Source organism: Ananas comosus, linkage group 18 (genome assembly GCF_001540865.1).
Source record: "Ananas comosus cultivar F153 linkage group 18, ASM154086v1, whole genome shotgun sequence".
NCBI lineage: Eukaryota > Viridiplantae > Streptophyta > Magnoliopsida > Poales > Bromeliaceae > Ananas > Ananas comosus.
Genome location: NC_033638.1, coordinates 9,440,506 through 9,456,318, shown reverse-complemented (window position 1 = coordinate 9,456,318; position 15,813 = coordinate 9,440,506). Strand labels below are relative to the sequence as shown.

The 15,813-nt window shown below is 39.7% G+C and overlaps 5 protein-coding genes and 1 non-coding gene across 6 annotated transcripts; 4 read left to right on the top strand and 2 right to left on the bottom strand.

Moving 5' to 3' along the window:
* On the top strand, positions 8-2,501 carry LOC109724444 (glucan endo-1,3-beta-glucosidase 9). The gene is made up of 2 exons (XM_020253273.1): positions 8-552; positions 1,216-2,501. The coding sequence occupies exons 1-2, from the start codon at positions 188-190 to the stop codon at positions 2,330-2,332; spliced, it is 1,482 nt and encodes a 493-aa protein (XP_020108862.1). The 5' UTR covers positions 8-187; the 3' UTR covers positions 2,333-2,501.
* Positions 2,722-7,039, top strand: LOC109724445. Its single transcript, XM_020253275.1, has 11 exons — positions 2,722-3,061; positions 3,570-3,612; positions 3,786-3,839; positions 4,489-4,552; positions 4,705-4,761; positions 5,197-5,291; positions 5,405-5,443; positions 5,688-5,776; positions 5,918-5,996; positions 6,119-6,166; positions 6,508-7,039. Exons 1-11 carry the CDS (start codon positions 2,868-2,870, stop codon positions 6,586-6,588), a joined length of 843 nt encoding a protein of 280 aa, XP_020108864.1. The 5' UTR covers positions 2,722-2,867; the 3' UTR covers positions 6,589-7,039.
* Positions 8,821-8,891, top strand: TRNAG-GCC. Its single transcript has one exon. It is a non-coding gene; the product is annotated as a tRNA-Gly (tRNA).
* LOC109723761 (nucleolin) lies at positions 8,961-9,878 on the top strand. The gene is made up of 2 exons (XM_020252240.1): positions 8,961-9,104; positions 9,182-9,878. Exons 1-2 carry the CDS (start codon positions 9,074-9,076, stop codon positions 9,673-9,675), a joined length of 525 nt encoding a protein of 174 aa, XP_020107829.1. The 5' UTR covers positions 8,961-9,073; the 3' UTR covers positions 9,676-9,878.
* On the bottom strand, positions 10,310-12,089 carry LOC109723834 (uncharacterized protein At5g01610-like). Its single transcript, XM_020252321.1, has 3 exons — positions 11,761-12,089; positions 11,439-11,493; positions 10,310-10,908 (listed from the first exon to the last, which is right to left on the bottom strand). The coding sequence occupies exons 1-3, from the start codon at positions 11,845-11,847 to the stop codon at positions 10,538-10,540; spliced, it is 513 nt and encodes a 170-aa protein (XP_020107910.1). The 5' UTR covers positions 11,848-12,089; the 3' UTR covers positions 10,310-10,537.
* On the bottom strand, positions 12,990-15,734 carry LOC109723910 (40S ribosomal protein S7). Its single transcript, XM_020252418.1, has 5 exons — positions 15,637-15,734; positions 15,479-15,552; positions 15,254-15,377; positions 14,391-14,573; positions 12,990-13,322 (listed from the first exon to the last, which is right to left on the bottom strand). The coding sequence occupies exons 1-5, from the start codon at positions 15,709-15,711 to the stop codon at positions 13,200-13,202; spliced, it is 579 nt and encodes a 192-aa protein (XP_020108007.1). The 5' UTR covers positions 15,712-15,734; the 3' UTR covers positions 12,990-13,199.

Here is a 15,813-nt window from a genome sequence, read left to right as displayed (position 1 = left end):
ACCCGCTCTCTTCTCCCATTCCGCATTTGCGAATGTCGGAAAATAAATAAATGTCCTGTTTTACAGCGTCTTTGAATCTCGGGGACTTCTATGCAAATGTCTCTTTCCCTTCACAAGAGCAGTGGCAGTAGCAGTGTTAGCAGTGTACTGCCACTGCCGCGGAGCCGTGCTCCTCTCCGAGGCGATAATGGCGATGCGGTGCGGTCACCGCCCGGTGATTCTACTCCTCGTCGTCTTCGTCGTCGTTGTTTCCTCTCCGTTCTCCACGGCACTGGGGGTGAACTGGGGCGGGGCCTCCTCGCAGCCCCTCCCGGCGCCGAAGGTGGTGACGGGACTCCTCCGCCCCAACGGCGTGGTGCGCGTGAAGCTCGCCGACGCCGATCCCGCCGCGCTCGCGAGCCTCGTCGGCTCCGGGATCGGCGTCGCCGTGGGGATCCCCAACCAGATGCTCCGCGACCTCGGCGCCTCCAAAAAGGCTGCAGCGAGCTGGGTCCACGACAATGTCACCCGCTACCTCTCCGACCGTGGACCCGGCGCACGCCTCGGGATCGAGTGAGTTTTTTTCGATCTCGTCTTCGGTGTGTTTCTTATGATCTAATTTTCGTGGGGTTTAATGTTCACACAAGAAGAAAAAGGTCTAATTTTTGTGGGTTTTGGTGGCGATTTTGGGGTTTCCGTGTAGAATGTAGGGTTCGTGTGAAGGATAGTTGACGAATAATTGCACCCTAGTAAACAAAGGAAACTACGGTTTGTTTTTGTTTGGGATGTTGAATTTGATGTGGCCTAAATATTAAATTTTATATTCTAAAGGTATTTTCGACATTTGCTTGTTTTTAGTATTAGACTATTTTGTTCAGTACATTGGTTCTTCTAATTTATAGCATTTATTAAAGGAATTTAATCAAAAATCTAATTTGATCTGTTATGCAACATGTTCGAAGTTTTACATTAGGAGTCTAGTGAGGAAAAAGAAAAAGTATTTTTTGTGTCTTTATATGGGATTAAGATGGGCAACTATGCGATTCTTTTATGGGAACCCAAGTTTTTTATGCAAGCTGTAAACACTGATGTACTAGTTAATTTGGGAACTTAGATTTCTAAACAAATATTGTTAATCAAGCATAAAGCTTCACTCACACTTGCATTTTGATAATTTAATAAAAAAAATTCAGATTTGCACTCTTTAGAAACTTATCATATGAAATCTATGTGCAGGTATGTTGCCGTCGGTGACGAGCCGTTCCTCCTCAGCTATGGGAAAGAGTTCGAACCTTATGTAGTTGGTGCAGCAACGAACATTCGGCTTGCCTTGACTGCCGCAAAAGCCGACAGGATCAAAGTTATAGTTCCTTGCAGCTTCGATGTAATCCAAACTGAATCTAATCTCCCTTCGAAGAGCCACTTCAGGCCCGATCTCAACAAGACCATGACCGACCTCCTCTCCTTCCTCGCCAACTACAGCTCCCCCTTTGTGATCGACGTCAATCCTTTCTCGGCCCTTCAGCAGAATAAGAACCTTTCCCTCGACTATCTCCTCTTCCAGAAAAAGTCTCGTCCAATTACCGATGGAAACAGCAGTTACAACAATTTTTTCGATTTAAGCATCGATTCTTTGATCTCGTCTTTGTCGAAGGTTGGGTTCGGTGAAATGGAAGTTGTAGTGGGGAGAATAGGATGGCCTACGGACGGAGCTGTGAATGCCACTCCATCTGTTGCCCAAACCTTCAACAAAGCCCTAATTGACCACTTGAAGACCAAGTCGGGAACTCCGCTTCGGCCCAAAAGGTTTCCAACTGAGACATATCTATTCAGTCTTCTTGACGAAGATCGGCGCAGTATAACAGCCGGTAATTACGAAAGGCATTGGGGAATCTTCACCTTTGACGGCCAAGCTAAGTACAATGTCGACTTGGGCCAAGGTTCGAAGAGCCTAGAGAGTGCTCATAATGTGGAGTATCTTTATCCTAGGTGGTGTGTGGTGAATAATAACAATGATAAGGACTTATCAAATGTTACTGCCGGCGCCTCCGAGGCTTGCTCTAATGCTGATTGCACTGCTTTGTCGCCTGGGAGTTCTTGTTTTGGAATAGGTTGGCCCGCCAATGTGTCGTACGCGTTCAACAGCTATTATCAGCAGCGCGATCAGAGTCAAGAGAGCTGTGACTTTGGTGGGTTAGGGTTGATAACGACTGTCGATCCTTCTTTGGGTGATTGCCGGTTTGCTATCGCGCTTCGCACATCTTTCTCCACTTCGATTCATGAGACATTAATTGCCACAAGGATGATGATTTTGAGTGCGTTTGTTTGGCTTTATCTGCTTAGCTTCAGTTAGTATTGACTTGTTGGACGGAAAAATTTTGGTTGTATCATTAAGAGTTGGCGCTGATGAGGGCTCTCGAATAGATCTTGTACTGCAAGATGCTGTATTATAGCATTTTTGAGTTAATTCCGGGTGACACTTTCTGCTTGTGAACCTCAAATTTGTGATTTCATTTATGGTTTCTCCTCTCTCGTTTTTTTTATTTTTTTTTATTTTTTTATTTTTAATCTCGGGTTGGGGAAAAATGTCTTATTGACCGTTGATGGATTCGGGCAAGGCCCAACTAAGGGCCGGCCCATTATTCGAAATTGTTGGTGGAAGTGCGGAACATCTAGCTCAAAGCGTGTACTAATCCGACGGTCGAGATCCGTTTTAGTATTTTACCACACGGCTCTCCTCTTCTCCATCATCCGATCCAACGGTAGCCCTAACCGTACTGTGATAGCAGAGCTTGAGTCCCTTCCTCGCTCTCTTCATCTGTTCATCGTCCTCCCCGAGCTCCGCTCGGACGCTTCCTCCTCCCTCCCCTCTCCTCTTCTCCTCTCTAATGGCGACGCGGCACCGCGCGCCATCGTGCGCCCGCGCCCTCGTCCTCGGCGCCGCGCTTGTGTGGTTCGCGCCGCTCCTCGCCCTCGCGCGGGGAGCTTGCGAGCTCAGCGTCGTCCACCGCAACACTCTCTACAACTACACGTTGGCCTCGCCCACGCCGAAGCACCCCCATGGCGTTCTCAGCGAGGATGGGTAGTCTCCCCCCACCCCTCTTCGAGTCCTTTTTGATGTTTATTGTATTCGTGGTTGGGATCAGATACTTCTTTGACCGAAGTAGTGTACTAATCCTAAACTAGATCACGCGATTTCCTCCTTTTGTACCTTGTTTTTGTGATGGTAAAGTATAAGGCCTAATTTGGGAATGCTTTGATGCTTCAAGGGTCCAAAAAGATCCCAAAGTGCTCTAGTGTTGAGATTATGATGAGAAATGTCACCAGAGAAACGTCTTTCCCGCCACCATTTTGTGTCGTCGTCGGAGTGAAAGCTTTAAAGCACTTTTGGATATTTTTGATCCCTCTAAAGCATCAAAACATGTGCATTTGACCCTGCATTACAAAACTTTATCCAAATGACGATGGTTATGTGTTTTTCCTCCAATTTAGTGTGCATGGAACATATATTCGCAGTTTTTACTAGCAAGCATAGGTTTTATTTCATGACCAGTTCCATGTCTAATTATGATAGGAATGCTGTATTTCAGGTTCTACAGGGTAGCAGTTAACGATTCAATTCTCTGGTTCCAGGTTGGCTTTGTCAGGTTACTTTTCTGTATGATCTTTTTTGCACTCACTCTTTTATTCAGCAAATGTGTGTACAGATGTTTTATGAAGAAGGGTTGTGTTCGTTCAAGTTAAACTATTTTTGTTATATATTATTCTTATCGTTGATATTGACCTATTTATTTGTTTGCGAACAGCTGTGCGACCAGATGATATTTAACCATGACCCGCCAACTTGTCACGGTTGTCAGGTATTTACTTTTTTAAACTTTGGTAATTTACAATTTTCATTGATGTTTTAAATTTCTAATTTGGAAGTTGCTTAGGAGATTTTTTTTTTCTTCTGAATCTTTTGTTGTCCACAGAAGAGGATTATACACTAAACTTAAAAAAATTAAGTTTCTTACTAGCTAATGTAGAACACTGAAAATTATGTATAGCAATTGCAATTTATACTGAAGATTAAGATGCTTTCTGTTAAAGATGCAGTAAACTTCAATCATTCTTGTTTAGAGGATCACGACAAGTCTCATGTATAAAGCATTGGAATTCTTCATATCGAAAAGAAAAATGTGTCCCTGAGGTCCAGCAGAGCAGTTATTTTTTGGCCCTCTTAGCTACACCAGGACAGATCAATTTATCGATATTTCACTCATTTTTTCCTGACTGCGTCATGTTATCATGCTTGGTTTTTAGTTTTTCTTTGCTTCTACGATATATGGACACCAATATAACAACCTAGGTGCCAATTGAAAGAGCTCTAAGATGCTTCATGCCAGATTTTTCTTTGTATCTTGATATCTCTTGGGCGTGTTGTTTCCATTTTCTGTTGTTTCTTCTAATATTCCTTTGCTTCTTGCTGTTATTTACCCTAATTTTCATTTCTTGATGCCATAATAGAGCTGTGGAGGTCCGCTACGTTGCGGCATGAAATGCAGCGGGTTAGTGTCAAATAACGTAGGAGGTAGGCTTTCCTTTTTACTATTGTGGTTGCTGAAGTTTTCTAATATTTCTCTAAATGCCCATAGGTAACCTCTACATTTTCGCGTGTGTAGCACAATGTATTGTTGTCCTCTTTCATATTGTCTTTCACCAGTAAACTTGTGTCATATGCAGGGTATGATGTTTGTACAACTATTGGCATAGGTTCAAATCAGCAAATTACACTCATTGGTGAGAATAAAACTCTGTCTGTTGCTGTTGTCTACATCATCTATATACTTTTCTTGTCAAATCATATATGAAGTTTCATATTGGTGTCCTCTGCTTGTGCTGCTGCTTTCATGGTATACTAAATAGGTTAGATATGTAAGTTCAGAAAAAGTGATTGAACCCATACTTTTGAATGCCAGTGCAAAATATTTCTCTTTTTTTTTTTTTGTGCGTGCGCGTGTGTGTATTCACATTAAGGATTTCGGAACAACATGTGTTCTTTTAGTATCACTTTTTATGATTAGTCATCTTGGAATTCTGTATTGTGGCTTCTACTCAGAAATCTGCATTGGTTTAGAAATCCTACTGTATCTGCATGTCCATTATGTTTTTTCTTGGGATTTCATTAAATTCTTCTAAATAAGATTGTAATACTTTACATGAACAAATCAACAGATAAAAACAATCCTCAGAAAGGAGTCATGGTCAAGATGGTATTGACAGATTGCTCGCTCTCTGTTTCCGTCTTCTGTGATTCAAACGTGGTCCAAGTGAGTGCTTCCCACTTCCTGAGCAAACTTCTACATATTTCTTTTCTTTTCTTTTCTCTTTTGAAGCTCTCAAAGTTTTTGTACTTCATACCTTCATATTTTATTCCTTGCAGTTACCAGAAACATTTGACATATCAGGGACGTGCGACTATGTGAGTACATACAGGAGAACATGCCTTCTGGTTTGATAAAATTTGGTGAATGCAGAATATCCATGTCAGTGTACTTCATATATAAAGTAAAAAACAATAATAAATAGACTAATATGGTGAAGGTGAAAAGAAAAGGAAAAGGAGATAAATTCATTATGACTGTTCAGATAAGCAACAATGAGTTTTTCTTTACTGATGGCAGGTTTAATAAAGTAAAATGTTTATGCAACTATTCTTTCTACAGGCTACAGCACTTAGGCATCCATCTGGTTGTGCAAAAGCTATTTCTGTCAGCGGAAAGGGATGGGGCTGGTTTGGAACTCTCATCATGATGTATGAATCTCTGTTGTGATCATTTGCTTAATAATTTTGTAGTCGTAGAAGTTGCTGCATTTGCTCCTTCCTGCATATGCTTTCTTTTCCTTTTTATAATTGCCATGAATTATGTTGACTGATGTTCGATTCGTTTTGCAGAATTATCTGCCTTCTTTTAGGATACATCTTGGTCGGCACAGTTTATAGATTCTTTTTCCTTGGAATTCATGGTGTAGAGGTACATTTTCTTTTGCTCATTAGACGGTTTATCTTAGGTTTATTTTATTTTACTGCAGTTTGCTTTTTACAAAAGTTGTGGAAGTATGTGACAAGTTCATTTTCTTCTTTGGTAAAATCAAGGCTATTCCAAACTTGCAATTTTGGATCAATCTGCCACAAAGAGCAAGGGTAAGTTCCCAATATAAACTGAATGTTCTGTAAGCTTTTGTATAAACATTTACTCGTTAACGGGGGGGTTGGGGGGGGAAGAAGATTACTCATTGAACTTATTTCTATTCTCTTTCTTTTATATAGCTGTTAGTACATCAAAAGAACTCGCGTATCTTCCATTGGTATAATGGTATTCCATACGCAAGTACATTTAGGATGAGGGTTTGAGCTTTAATATGCTCATCTTTATGTTTACCATAGACTCGTGCAACTGTTTATATTTGCATAGGAGGACGAGGATTTATTTGATTTGATATATTACATGAACCTTACAATTTCTTTTTCTGTTTCTTGTCCAGATTATGATAAGTTCTTTAATAAGAAAGTTAAGCGGCCGCAGCGGGGATAGTCAAGGTTCCTATGCTCGAATGAACTATTGAGGAGCATATTTTCACCAAAATTTTTTATGAATTGTCCACAATGCCGATCCAGAAAACTTATTCAGACAGACAGTAAGCATATGCCTCGGAATTTCGTAAGTCAGACGAACTAAATCTATACAAATGTGGCACGAATTTTAGGTAAATCCTTTCTTTCCTTTCCACGCAAGCTCTTATTAGACTATTAGCGATATTTCAGCAGTTGTATTTAAATTTCTTGATGGATATCAAATAATTTTTCCCCTGCTAGTCACCATTGATTCCTCTTTATCTTGTTTACTATGCTATCAAAGACTCAATTTCTTCACGGTTTTGTAATGCAAATGTAATGATTCTGGAGAATTTTAGTGGTAATCTTTGACACTCATTTTTATTGCCACAAATATAGGTAGGTATTGGAAAGTTGGAATGAATGTGACATGGCATAAAGGCTACTTTTGTTTTATTTCAACTCTACTACTTGTCTGGCAAATTAAGTCTTTTTTGTGTGCTTGCGTGTGTGTGTTTATTTATTTATTTTATATATATCCTGCTCAATTGGAGCTATTTAAATTTTTTAATCTTTGGTTGTAGCAGTGGCTTCATGTTGGAGCTACTAATGGGTTTGAAATTTTGTTTCAGCTTTCCAATAGAAAATTTTTCATATTTTTAGAGAAACTACTGTGGAGATCGAGAGAGATGAGATAGAAAAGATGAGGGTATTTGTATTTCTGTTTGGTATATTATTGAGCCGATTAAGAATTAGATTTTGTGTGTGTGTGTGTGTGTGTGTGTGTGTTGGGTGGAGGTGGGGGGTTTCTTGCACGAGTTTGGACAACAGTGCAGTTTAAGCAGGAAATCTAAGAAATTAATCCTGTTAACCTTCCCCAATAGTTGTTATGGACTTTTTGATTGCCAAAATTTTCAAATGCTCCATTTAGTTTCCTTGTGAAAATGTTTCCATGATCAAATCCCCTCCTATATTTTTGGAGAGCTCAACTCTTTATTAGAAAATTAACATTACGTTTCCAAATCTCTCTCCTTTTCCTCATCCTTTTAAAGGTTCTTTCCCTTCTTTTATAGAGAAAAAGCCTTATTGCATTCCGAATCCCAGCCTTAAAAAAGACCAAGTCCACAACAAAATATATATATATATATAGAGAGAGAGAGAGAGAGCAGGACTACTGTGTTATTAGGAGTACAACAGTTTCTGTGCTCCTAAGTTTTTAACCACCCATCAAATTTGATGGATGGTTAAAATAAGAGAGGGACAAAATATTAGGAAGAAATTCAAAAAGAAGAAAAATTGAAACATTCAATTTTCCTTCAATATATATATATATATATATATATATATATATATATANTTACAAACACAAATGACTTGATATTTTTAAAAACATAGAAGCTCAATTACACACATATTTATATATATATATATATAAAATTAAGTTCCTATGCTTTTAGCCCTTGGATTACATCACCTCTGATCCGCCTCCGTGGAAAACGAAATCGAAATAAAACTAAAAATTATATTTTTAAAATGAGAACGACGTAATAGCATAATCTCAAGTTCTCAACTCAACCGCGCTGCTCCACCTCTCATCGCTCTCTTCTGATTCATCTGCGATGTGACACTTCCCTCCAAAACGCTTCCTATACTGCTATATAGTTGTATAACGGCGACAACACCGACTACGATCCCTTCCTCCTCCTCGCCGCTCCTTTCTCCAAACCCTAACCCTTCCCCATGGCCGACCCCACCCCCCAATTCAGCTCCCCGGAGCTCCTCCCTCCTCCGCCCCCCTCCGCCGCCGCCGCCGCCGCCCACAATGGGCTCTCCTCGGAGCGGCGGAGCCCCTTGGCGAGCTCGTACACGGAGAAGTAGAGGCCGGCGCCGAGGGCCCATGCTTCGTACTGTGATCTTGGTATGGGATAATTATCAGTTTTAGTGAAATGTTGCTGCAACTTCTCGTTGAGATCGGCTCTACATATGAATGTGTCAACTCTTCTAATGAGTGGAGAATGTTGCAATGGTTGAATGAAGAAGCAAAAATCTGTGGTTGATGAGCTTTTTTAGTTGCTATTTGGTGTTTCTTTTCTTGGCTCAAAAAACTCGTATTTGATTTTCTTATGGTCAAAATTAATGGAGATCCCCCTCGGCTATGCTCCATTTTGCGTTACACCCGTATATAAAAAAGGTACTTTTAAGACTACAAAATTATTCTTTGTTCGCAAAACGAAGAGAACACGGCACCAGTGGTCTAGTGGTAGAATAGTACCCTGCCACGGTACAGACCCGGGTTCGATTCCCGGCTGGTGCATCATGTTCAACGCCTTTTTTCCCCTTTTTTAAAAAAAAAACCCAAAAATTTTGCTCATGAAGTGAAAAGACGAAAAAGCCCCTGGGACTCCTCCGTTCACCTCTAGCTCGATACCACGGCCTTGCAACTGCTCCCATCGGCTCCCCCGTAGTCGTTCTTCATCGCCCCTCTCGGAAGCAAATATGTCCATCCCTCCCAACGGTCACATCCAAGGTAATTTCCATTTTTGCCCCTCTCTTTGCTTCTAATTTACCTCTCCTCTCCTCAGCCCCTTTTCCCCCCTCTCCCAGGCGACGGCGCCGCCGCCGACGACTCCGACTTCGAAGCCGACGCCGCCGCCCACGACGAGTATTACCACGCCATCTCCTCCTTCGACGATGACGACGACGACGATGATGAAGACCCACGGAACCCTAGCTTCAACCCTACCCTCCTTCACCTTCATGCGGAGAACGGGAACGGGATTTCCTCTCTGGATCTGAGGAGCAGCGACGACGACGACGACGATGATGGATTTGAAGGAGAGGGAAAATCGGAGTCGGAGTCGGAAGCGGAGGAGGAGGAGAGGGCGAGGGAGACAGAGGCGTCGATCTCGAGGGCGTTCGGGGAGGACGAGCGGCGGCGGAGGTCGCCGATGACGGCGGAGGCGGCGGCGAGGGTCGTGGAGGCGATGAGAGGGGTCGAGTTCCGAGGCGTCGCGCCGGAGTGGGCGCATCGCGTCTCCGAGGATCAGTGGTTGGATCGGCTCAGGAGATTGCGAGGTGAGCCCGGCTCTTCTAGTTGATAAAAATTGGATCTTTGGTGTTTCGTTTTGGCTCTCGCATTATATGTTTCGAATTTGACACGGGGATTATGCTTTGATTCGTACTGCAACTGAAGTATTTGGTTCTTTATCAATGAAATTAGTATTTTGGATATTATATCAAATTGTGGAATTGTTTGTGAAATTTGGAGTATGAGCTTGGAATGCAACCTAGTTTGTAGTTATGCTGTTATGCTTTATCTTCTTAGAGTTTTTGAATGAATTCCCCATCGATTTGTATGATAGCTAGCTTAATAACTGGTCTTCCTTGAATCAAAATTTAGATTTCCAACTTCAATAGAAAAGTTCGGGTCATTCCGAGGCATATCAGAGCACAGATAAAGAGCGTGTTACTAGTTCGTTTCAATAGAAAAGATAGATTTGCCGCTTTTTCCTGCATTAAAGATGTAAAATGAGACTTTTCTATAAAAACAGAGGAGTTACTTAGGAAGTAGTTATATCAAAAAATATATATATGGATTTTACAGAGTACATCTGAAAGCCTCTTCACACCTATCAACATATTCTTCGAAATTAAATCATATTTTGTTAGTCCCAGAAGTCGTGTTTTTATTCTACATAATGTACCTTCCAATGCTCAATTTCAATCCTGATGTGAGTTCATAATAACCGATGTTCAATAACTTAGAAAGCGCGAAGAAGCTTTCAAGAAATTATGCAACTTACATATATTCATCAACGTATGGATAGTGAAGAAGCATTTAATGAGAACTTACATTGGAAGTATCTCATATTAACAAACAAAATCACTAGAAAAGCCCAAAGTGGTGTGGTGGTTACCATAATGCAACATATATTTGCATATGTGCCATTTTAAAGTGACCTAGAACTTCTCTACGCTGATCCCGTCCCGGAGGATTTCATATGCATCTCGACTCCTAGTTTTCTTTACTCCAACAGTAAACTTGACATCCGATCCCTCTGTTTTAACACAAGTAACTTTCACCCAAACCAAAACCTTCGTCTTCAATCCCTCAATATTGGCGAGCTTCCCCTTCTCCAATTGCCCAGTCACGGTGGTGAAGAACCTCAATACGGAGGAATCCTTGTAGTAAACTTCACAAATAGAGGGTATATAGACAGTAAGTTTCTTCGTCTGTTCATCAAATTCGTAGTGAGTAGCCTCTCGTGGAAAGAGGCCCGTCGGTAGGTCGTGCTCCCTTAGTAGGTCGGGTAGTGGTTTCTGCATCTTCCCTGAAAGCATTTATGTTGCATTAATCTAAGTGAAGTTAAACTTATTGTTGTGTTAAAAGGTTGTAATAGTTGCAAACTCATCAGAAGAGCAATACATAGCATGTAGTTTGTGCACAAATTGACTGTTCAATTCCATTGATTTCTAATTTACCAAAGGGAATCAAATATAAATAGGGATAAAGTTAGATATCTTAGAATGTTCTCAATTTAGGCATCGCAACCATTTGCGACATAATAACATGTATGGGAGTGTATAAATCATATTATTTTAACTTGTATTATAACATGAAGATAACTTCTGAAAAGGAAAAAGGCCTTGCTAACTTTCAAAAGTTTAATTGGCTAGTAATATGCGAGGCTTTATGACAAGGTAATTTGGAGGGTGTAGAGAAGGTGGATTTGCATAATTTTAGAGCTTAAACAACATAGTTTCAGCTTCATCAAGTTGTGTAGAACTCTTAATTTAGTAAATAGTTCAATGGTATATACCATGAATCGTAATGACAAACTATGGCAGGATATTATTGTACCTTTGATTTTGTTGACCAGCCATTTTGCTCCCCCTTCAATGCTGCTAGAGAGGGACTGAACAAAATAAAAAGCACATATCAGAACAAGAAATATGGAATTACCACGAAACCTTTCAACAATACCCAGAAAGTGCTTTCATTTATTGAAAATTTGTTAACTCACTCCTACTGAGAGGTGAAATTGATACCGAAACAATCAAGATGTTGTTATTTGCTTCTCTAAATACTTAAAAAGTAAAGACTCTGGATCTAATTCAGCCGAAACGTCCGATCTGAGAAGAAGAAAAAGAAGAAGAAGAAGAAGAAGAAGAGGGGAGCTCACATCGAAGTCGTCGCCGACGGAGGATATCTCCTTGTTGGCTTTTTGGCTGAGCCAGTAGGACCCCACCTTGTTCATAATCTCATCCATCTCTCTCTCTCTCTCTCTCTCTCTCTCTCTGCTTTTGTTCCGTAATTTGGTTAGAAATGAAGATAAGAACTTTATTTTCTTCTTCTTACTGGAGAGGGGAAGAAGTAGAAAGTTGATGAAAAGGACTAGTTATAGAGTTTGTTTGTGGTGACCGAATCAAAGTTGGAAAATTTTCGCCAAGGGATTAAGGAGTACGAGCTAAGGCAATTGCGTTGTGAGAGGCGATGCGTTTTTTAAATTAGTTTTAATTGTCTTCTTTTTTTTTTTATATCTTTTTCCCTTTTTGTAAGTGTATTTCGTTGTCGTCACGATCACGCGTCATTGAAAGATGGCGGCTACCACTTATGTCAATTTTTCGCATTACTTGGTCAATAGTTACGCGCCAAAAATAATCTTTTTTTATTTTTTTATTTTTTTTTTCTCGGAACCGTAGGTTTATGGGTTTGGGAAAAAAGTTTACTTCAGTAAGGAGGTAAAAAATTAAAATACTCCCTTCCAAAATTTAATTTTTTTAAAAAAAATTTAGTATAAAAATTATACAGTGAATTTACTGATATGCGTTAATCTTAAGTTAGGGAGCTGCCTATTAAAGTTTTGCCTATAGTTTTGTATATTGCTTTGTCTAAAACTCTATTGGGAAAACCCTTTGTCTAAAACTCTATTGGGAAAACCCTCTAAAAAAATATTGCTTTACACGAAACTCAATTTGGAAAACTCAAAATATCCTTTAAATAGAATTCTTTAACCACTTGGACTAGACCCGTCACTACACGAACTAGCCACCTTGGCTAGATGGTCATCGTACAAATTTGACGGCCACTACTCGAACTCGGAGCTGCAGAACCAAAAACCATTCAATTTGCGATTGGTAAGAATGGTAAAATGAAACGACGATAATTAATATTCAGAATAGTCAATTAATTTTGGAATTCAACGCATCTACATTTAAAATACATAAAGGCTAAATAGTGAAAAAGAAGCTTTTAACGCCCAAGCATCTATTTCAGAAAATTTTGTGTACCCGAGTCGCATATAACAAAATTCATACAAGCACGAGCATCTTACGTGACCAACATTTGAAAGAGAGCACGATTGTTAAAGTTAAACAACAAGACATGCTTTTGCACACCAACATCAAGTCATTCGCACACTAATGGAAGTTCTTCAAAATTAAATAAACATAAATTATGGAAGTTGATTCAGCGCCAAAAACGATTTGATGATAGCACTTAAACATCATACCATCGACAAAAATTCAAATACTTTCGAGTACTGAAAACAAATGACTCAACATAGAAACGATTTTGAAACAGTCGGCTAAATCAAAAGCAAAAAGAAAAAAAAACACATATTTAAGCATTCTCATTGATGGGATACTCGAATACGACGTCCTTCCCGCAGAGCTTGCGGTACACTCCAGTGAAAGTCTCCAGCTTGTACTCAGTGTTATTGCGCTCCTTTGGCTCCAAAAAGATCTACACAAGGAGAAAAGTACAGGTTTTACTGCCATGCAAATTTTAAGCTCTCAAAAATCCGGCATAGATGTGGAATCCGATGTGCAATTCATAACAAATAAGTAACTTGAGCAAAGAATTCTAAGGCTAAAAATATTCAATACATAGGAAAAGGCAGTTATGAATGAGAGTTTTGCAACCCAAATATCACCTTTTAGAAAATGTAAAGATGCCTTGCATTATGATCAGAATAATCAAAAGGTAGATTCTAAAATGTAAGATCTACCAAACTGAAGATGGCAATCAAACTGCCGATGATGACAACCAATGAATTACAAACTTGTTTATAAGGCAAAGGACCAAGTTCTTATCCTACTGTTGTGAATAGGGGTGCAAACGGATCCGGATTAGTGGAGCTCCTGTCCCAATCCGTCCCAAATGGGGCAGTAAACGGGAGAAAATAAACGGATACGAGACAAAAAACAGAGTAATTTTTATGATCCGAGACGGATTCGGATTAGGAAACAGGAAAAATTTTGACCCGCCCCGCCATAATCCACCCCAAAAATCATTTATATTTTAAAAAAATATCCCTAAAAAATAATGTATTTATAAAAAAATCCAAAATACAAAAAAATTAGTGCCATCATTTCTCATATATTTGAAACTCTTGAATTTTACTTCGAATTGTAATATTTTTTATTTTTGTAATTGATGTTGTTAATTATATATATAATATTGTTAAAAATTATTATTTTATATTTTACAAAATATTAATAATATTATACTTTTATAAAAAATATTAGTTGGCGTGGCGGATTCGGGGCACCGGCAAGAGGTGGGTTATGAGGCGAGGCGGATTATGAGGCCGGCGGGCGGGACGAATTATGAAATATATTTTTTAACCCGTCACGGATTCACGGCGGGAGGTGGGGCGGGATTTTGGTAGTCGGGGCAGGAGGCGGGGCAGGACTCCCAACCCCAGATCCGTCTCGTTTGCATCCCTAGTTGTGAAAATCTCCCAAAGAACATAGATTCCCCTCGATCATTAAGAAGAAAAAACATATATAAAATAGAAATACCCCTTACTTTCATGATCTTCGAACCATCCAATCTATATCGTATGCGCTTCCCCACAATCTCAGCCGGGTATACAACATCCTCCAAAATGCCCTCATGGACTGCTGTGAGAGTACGACTGCGAGGGCGCACAACAGCGGAGCCTTTCTTGGGCGGCCTCATTATCCTTCTTGTTGCGACGAGAATCACATCCTATAAAAGGCCAAAGAAACTCAGATTCAATACTTCTGTTCAAGAAGAACTACAAGTTTTAGGAGATTCAGTACCCCCGCTATTAGACAAAGTAAAATGTCAAGCAAGAAATGTTTCATACATGATAAATGAGAAGTGGCCTTTTTTCGGATCATGCGCATATAGAGAGAGAAACGCAACAGAAAAGAGAGTGAAAATCATAAAAAACTAGCAAGTTAGAATTAGCATGTAAATATGCAAAGCCTCCACATTATAAGCTAAGCAACTCTCTTTCTAGTTCCAATCGAAATAAAATGCTCCTAAACACTGAAAAGACTCGTCTGTCCTAATCGTAAGAAAAGAGCTGTGTCCACCCCAAATCTGCTGATTAGTATTGACACTTTTAACAATTAACAATGCACAATTTTTTACAATTACATATTTGTTCTAACCAGATTATCAGGTCAATATTCCACATTTGAATCAAAGTAAAGGATAAAACTTTAAAACATTTGCAGATGTCAAAGCTCAACGCATCAAAAAGAGCAGCATTAACAAACTCAACAGGAAAACTACAATTCCTGGATAGGAACGGAACGAATTCAACAAAGAGTATGCAATACATGAATAGTATAGTCTTAAATATTTCTACATAATTGCAGCGCCATAAAATAGAAGTTGAGAATGGAAGCTAGTCTCACCTTCCCGCTGAACTTCTTCTCCAATTCTCTGACAAGCCTTACATGAATCTTCCTAAAAGACTTCCTAAGTCTATATGGCACATGAATAACTACAGCCTTCTTATTGCCAGCTACGTCCATTTGACTGTGTGCAACCAAAAAGAAGTAAACAAACCACTATGTTAAGACCCTCAGAATACAGAGTAGCAGAACCTAATCAAAAATACATTTGGGAGCATCACTTACACTGCCGAATTTATGTAAAGATCTTTTAGGTCGCTCTTTAGTTCCTGGTTTCCATTCTCCAGATCAAAGAGTGCCTGCCATTTATATTATTTTATATAATTAGACTCTAAAAGCCAACTATAAAAATGGAACCAAAAGTCTAAACATGAGAGACAAACCTGGGCAACAGTGTCCTCAAACTCTGTTGGCTCGAGGCCCTTGTCCTTCTGGATTTTCTTACTTGCGGTGTACATTCTGACTGATTCACCAGTTAACTCTGCATTCAAAAAATAATTAAAATCTCTTGTAAACAAATAAGGAAACAACAGACAGTATGAAGCTTGTTCCTGTAAAAA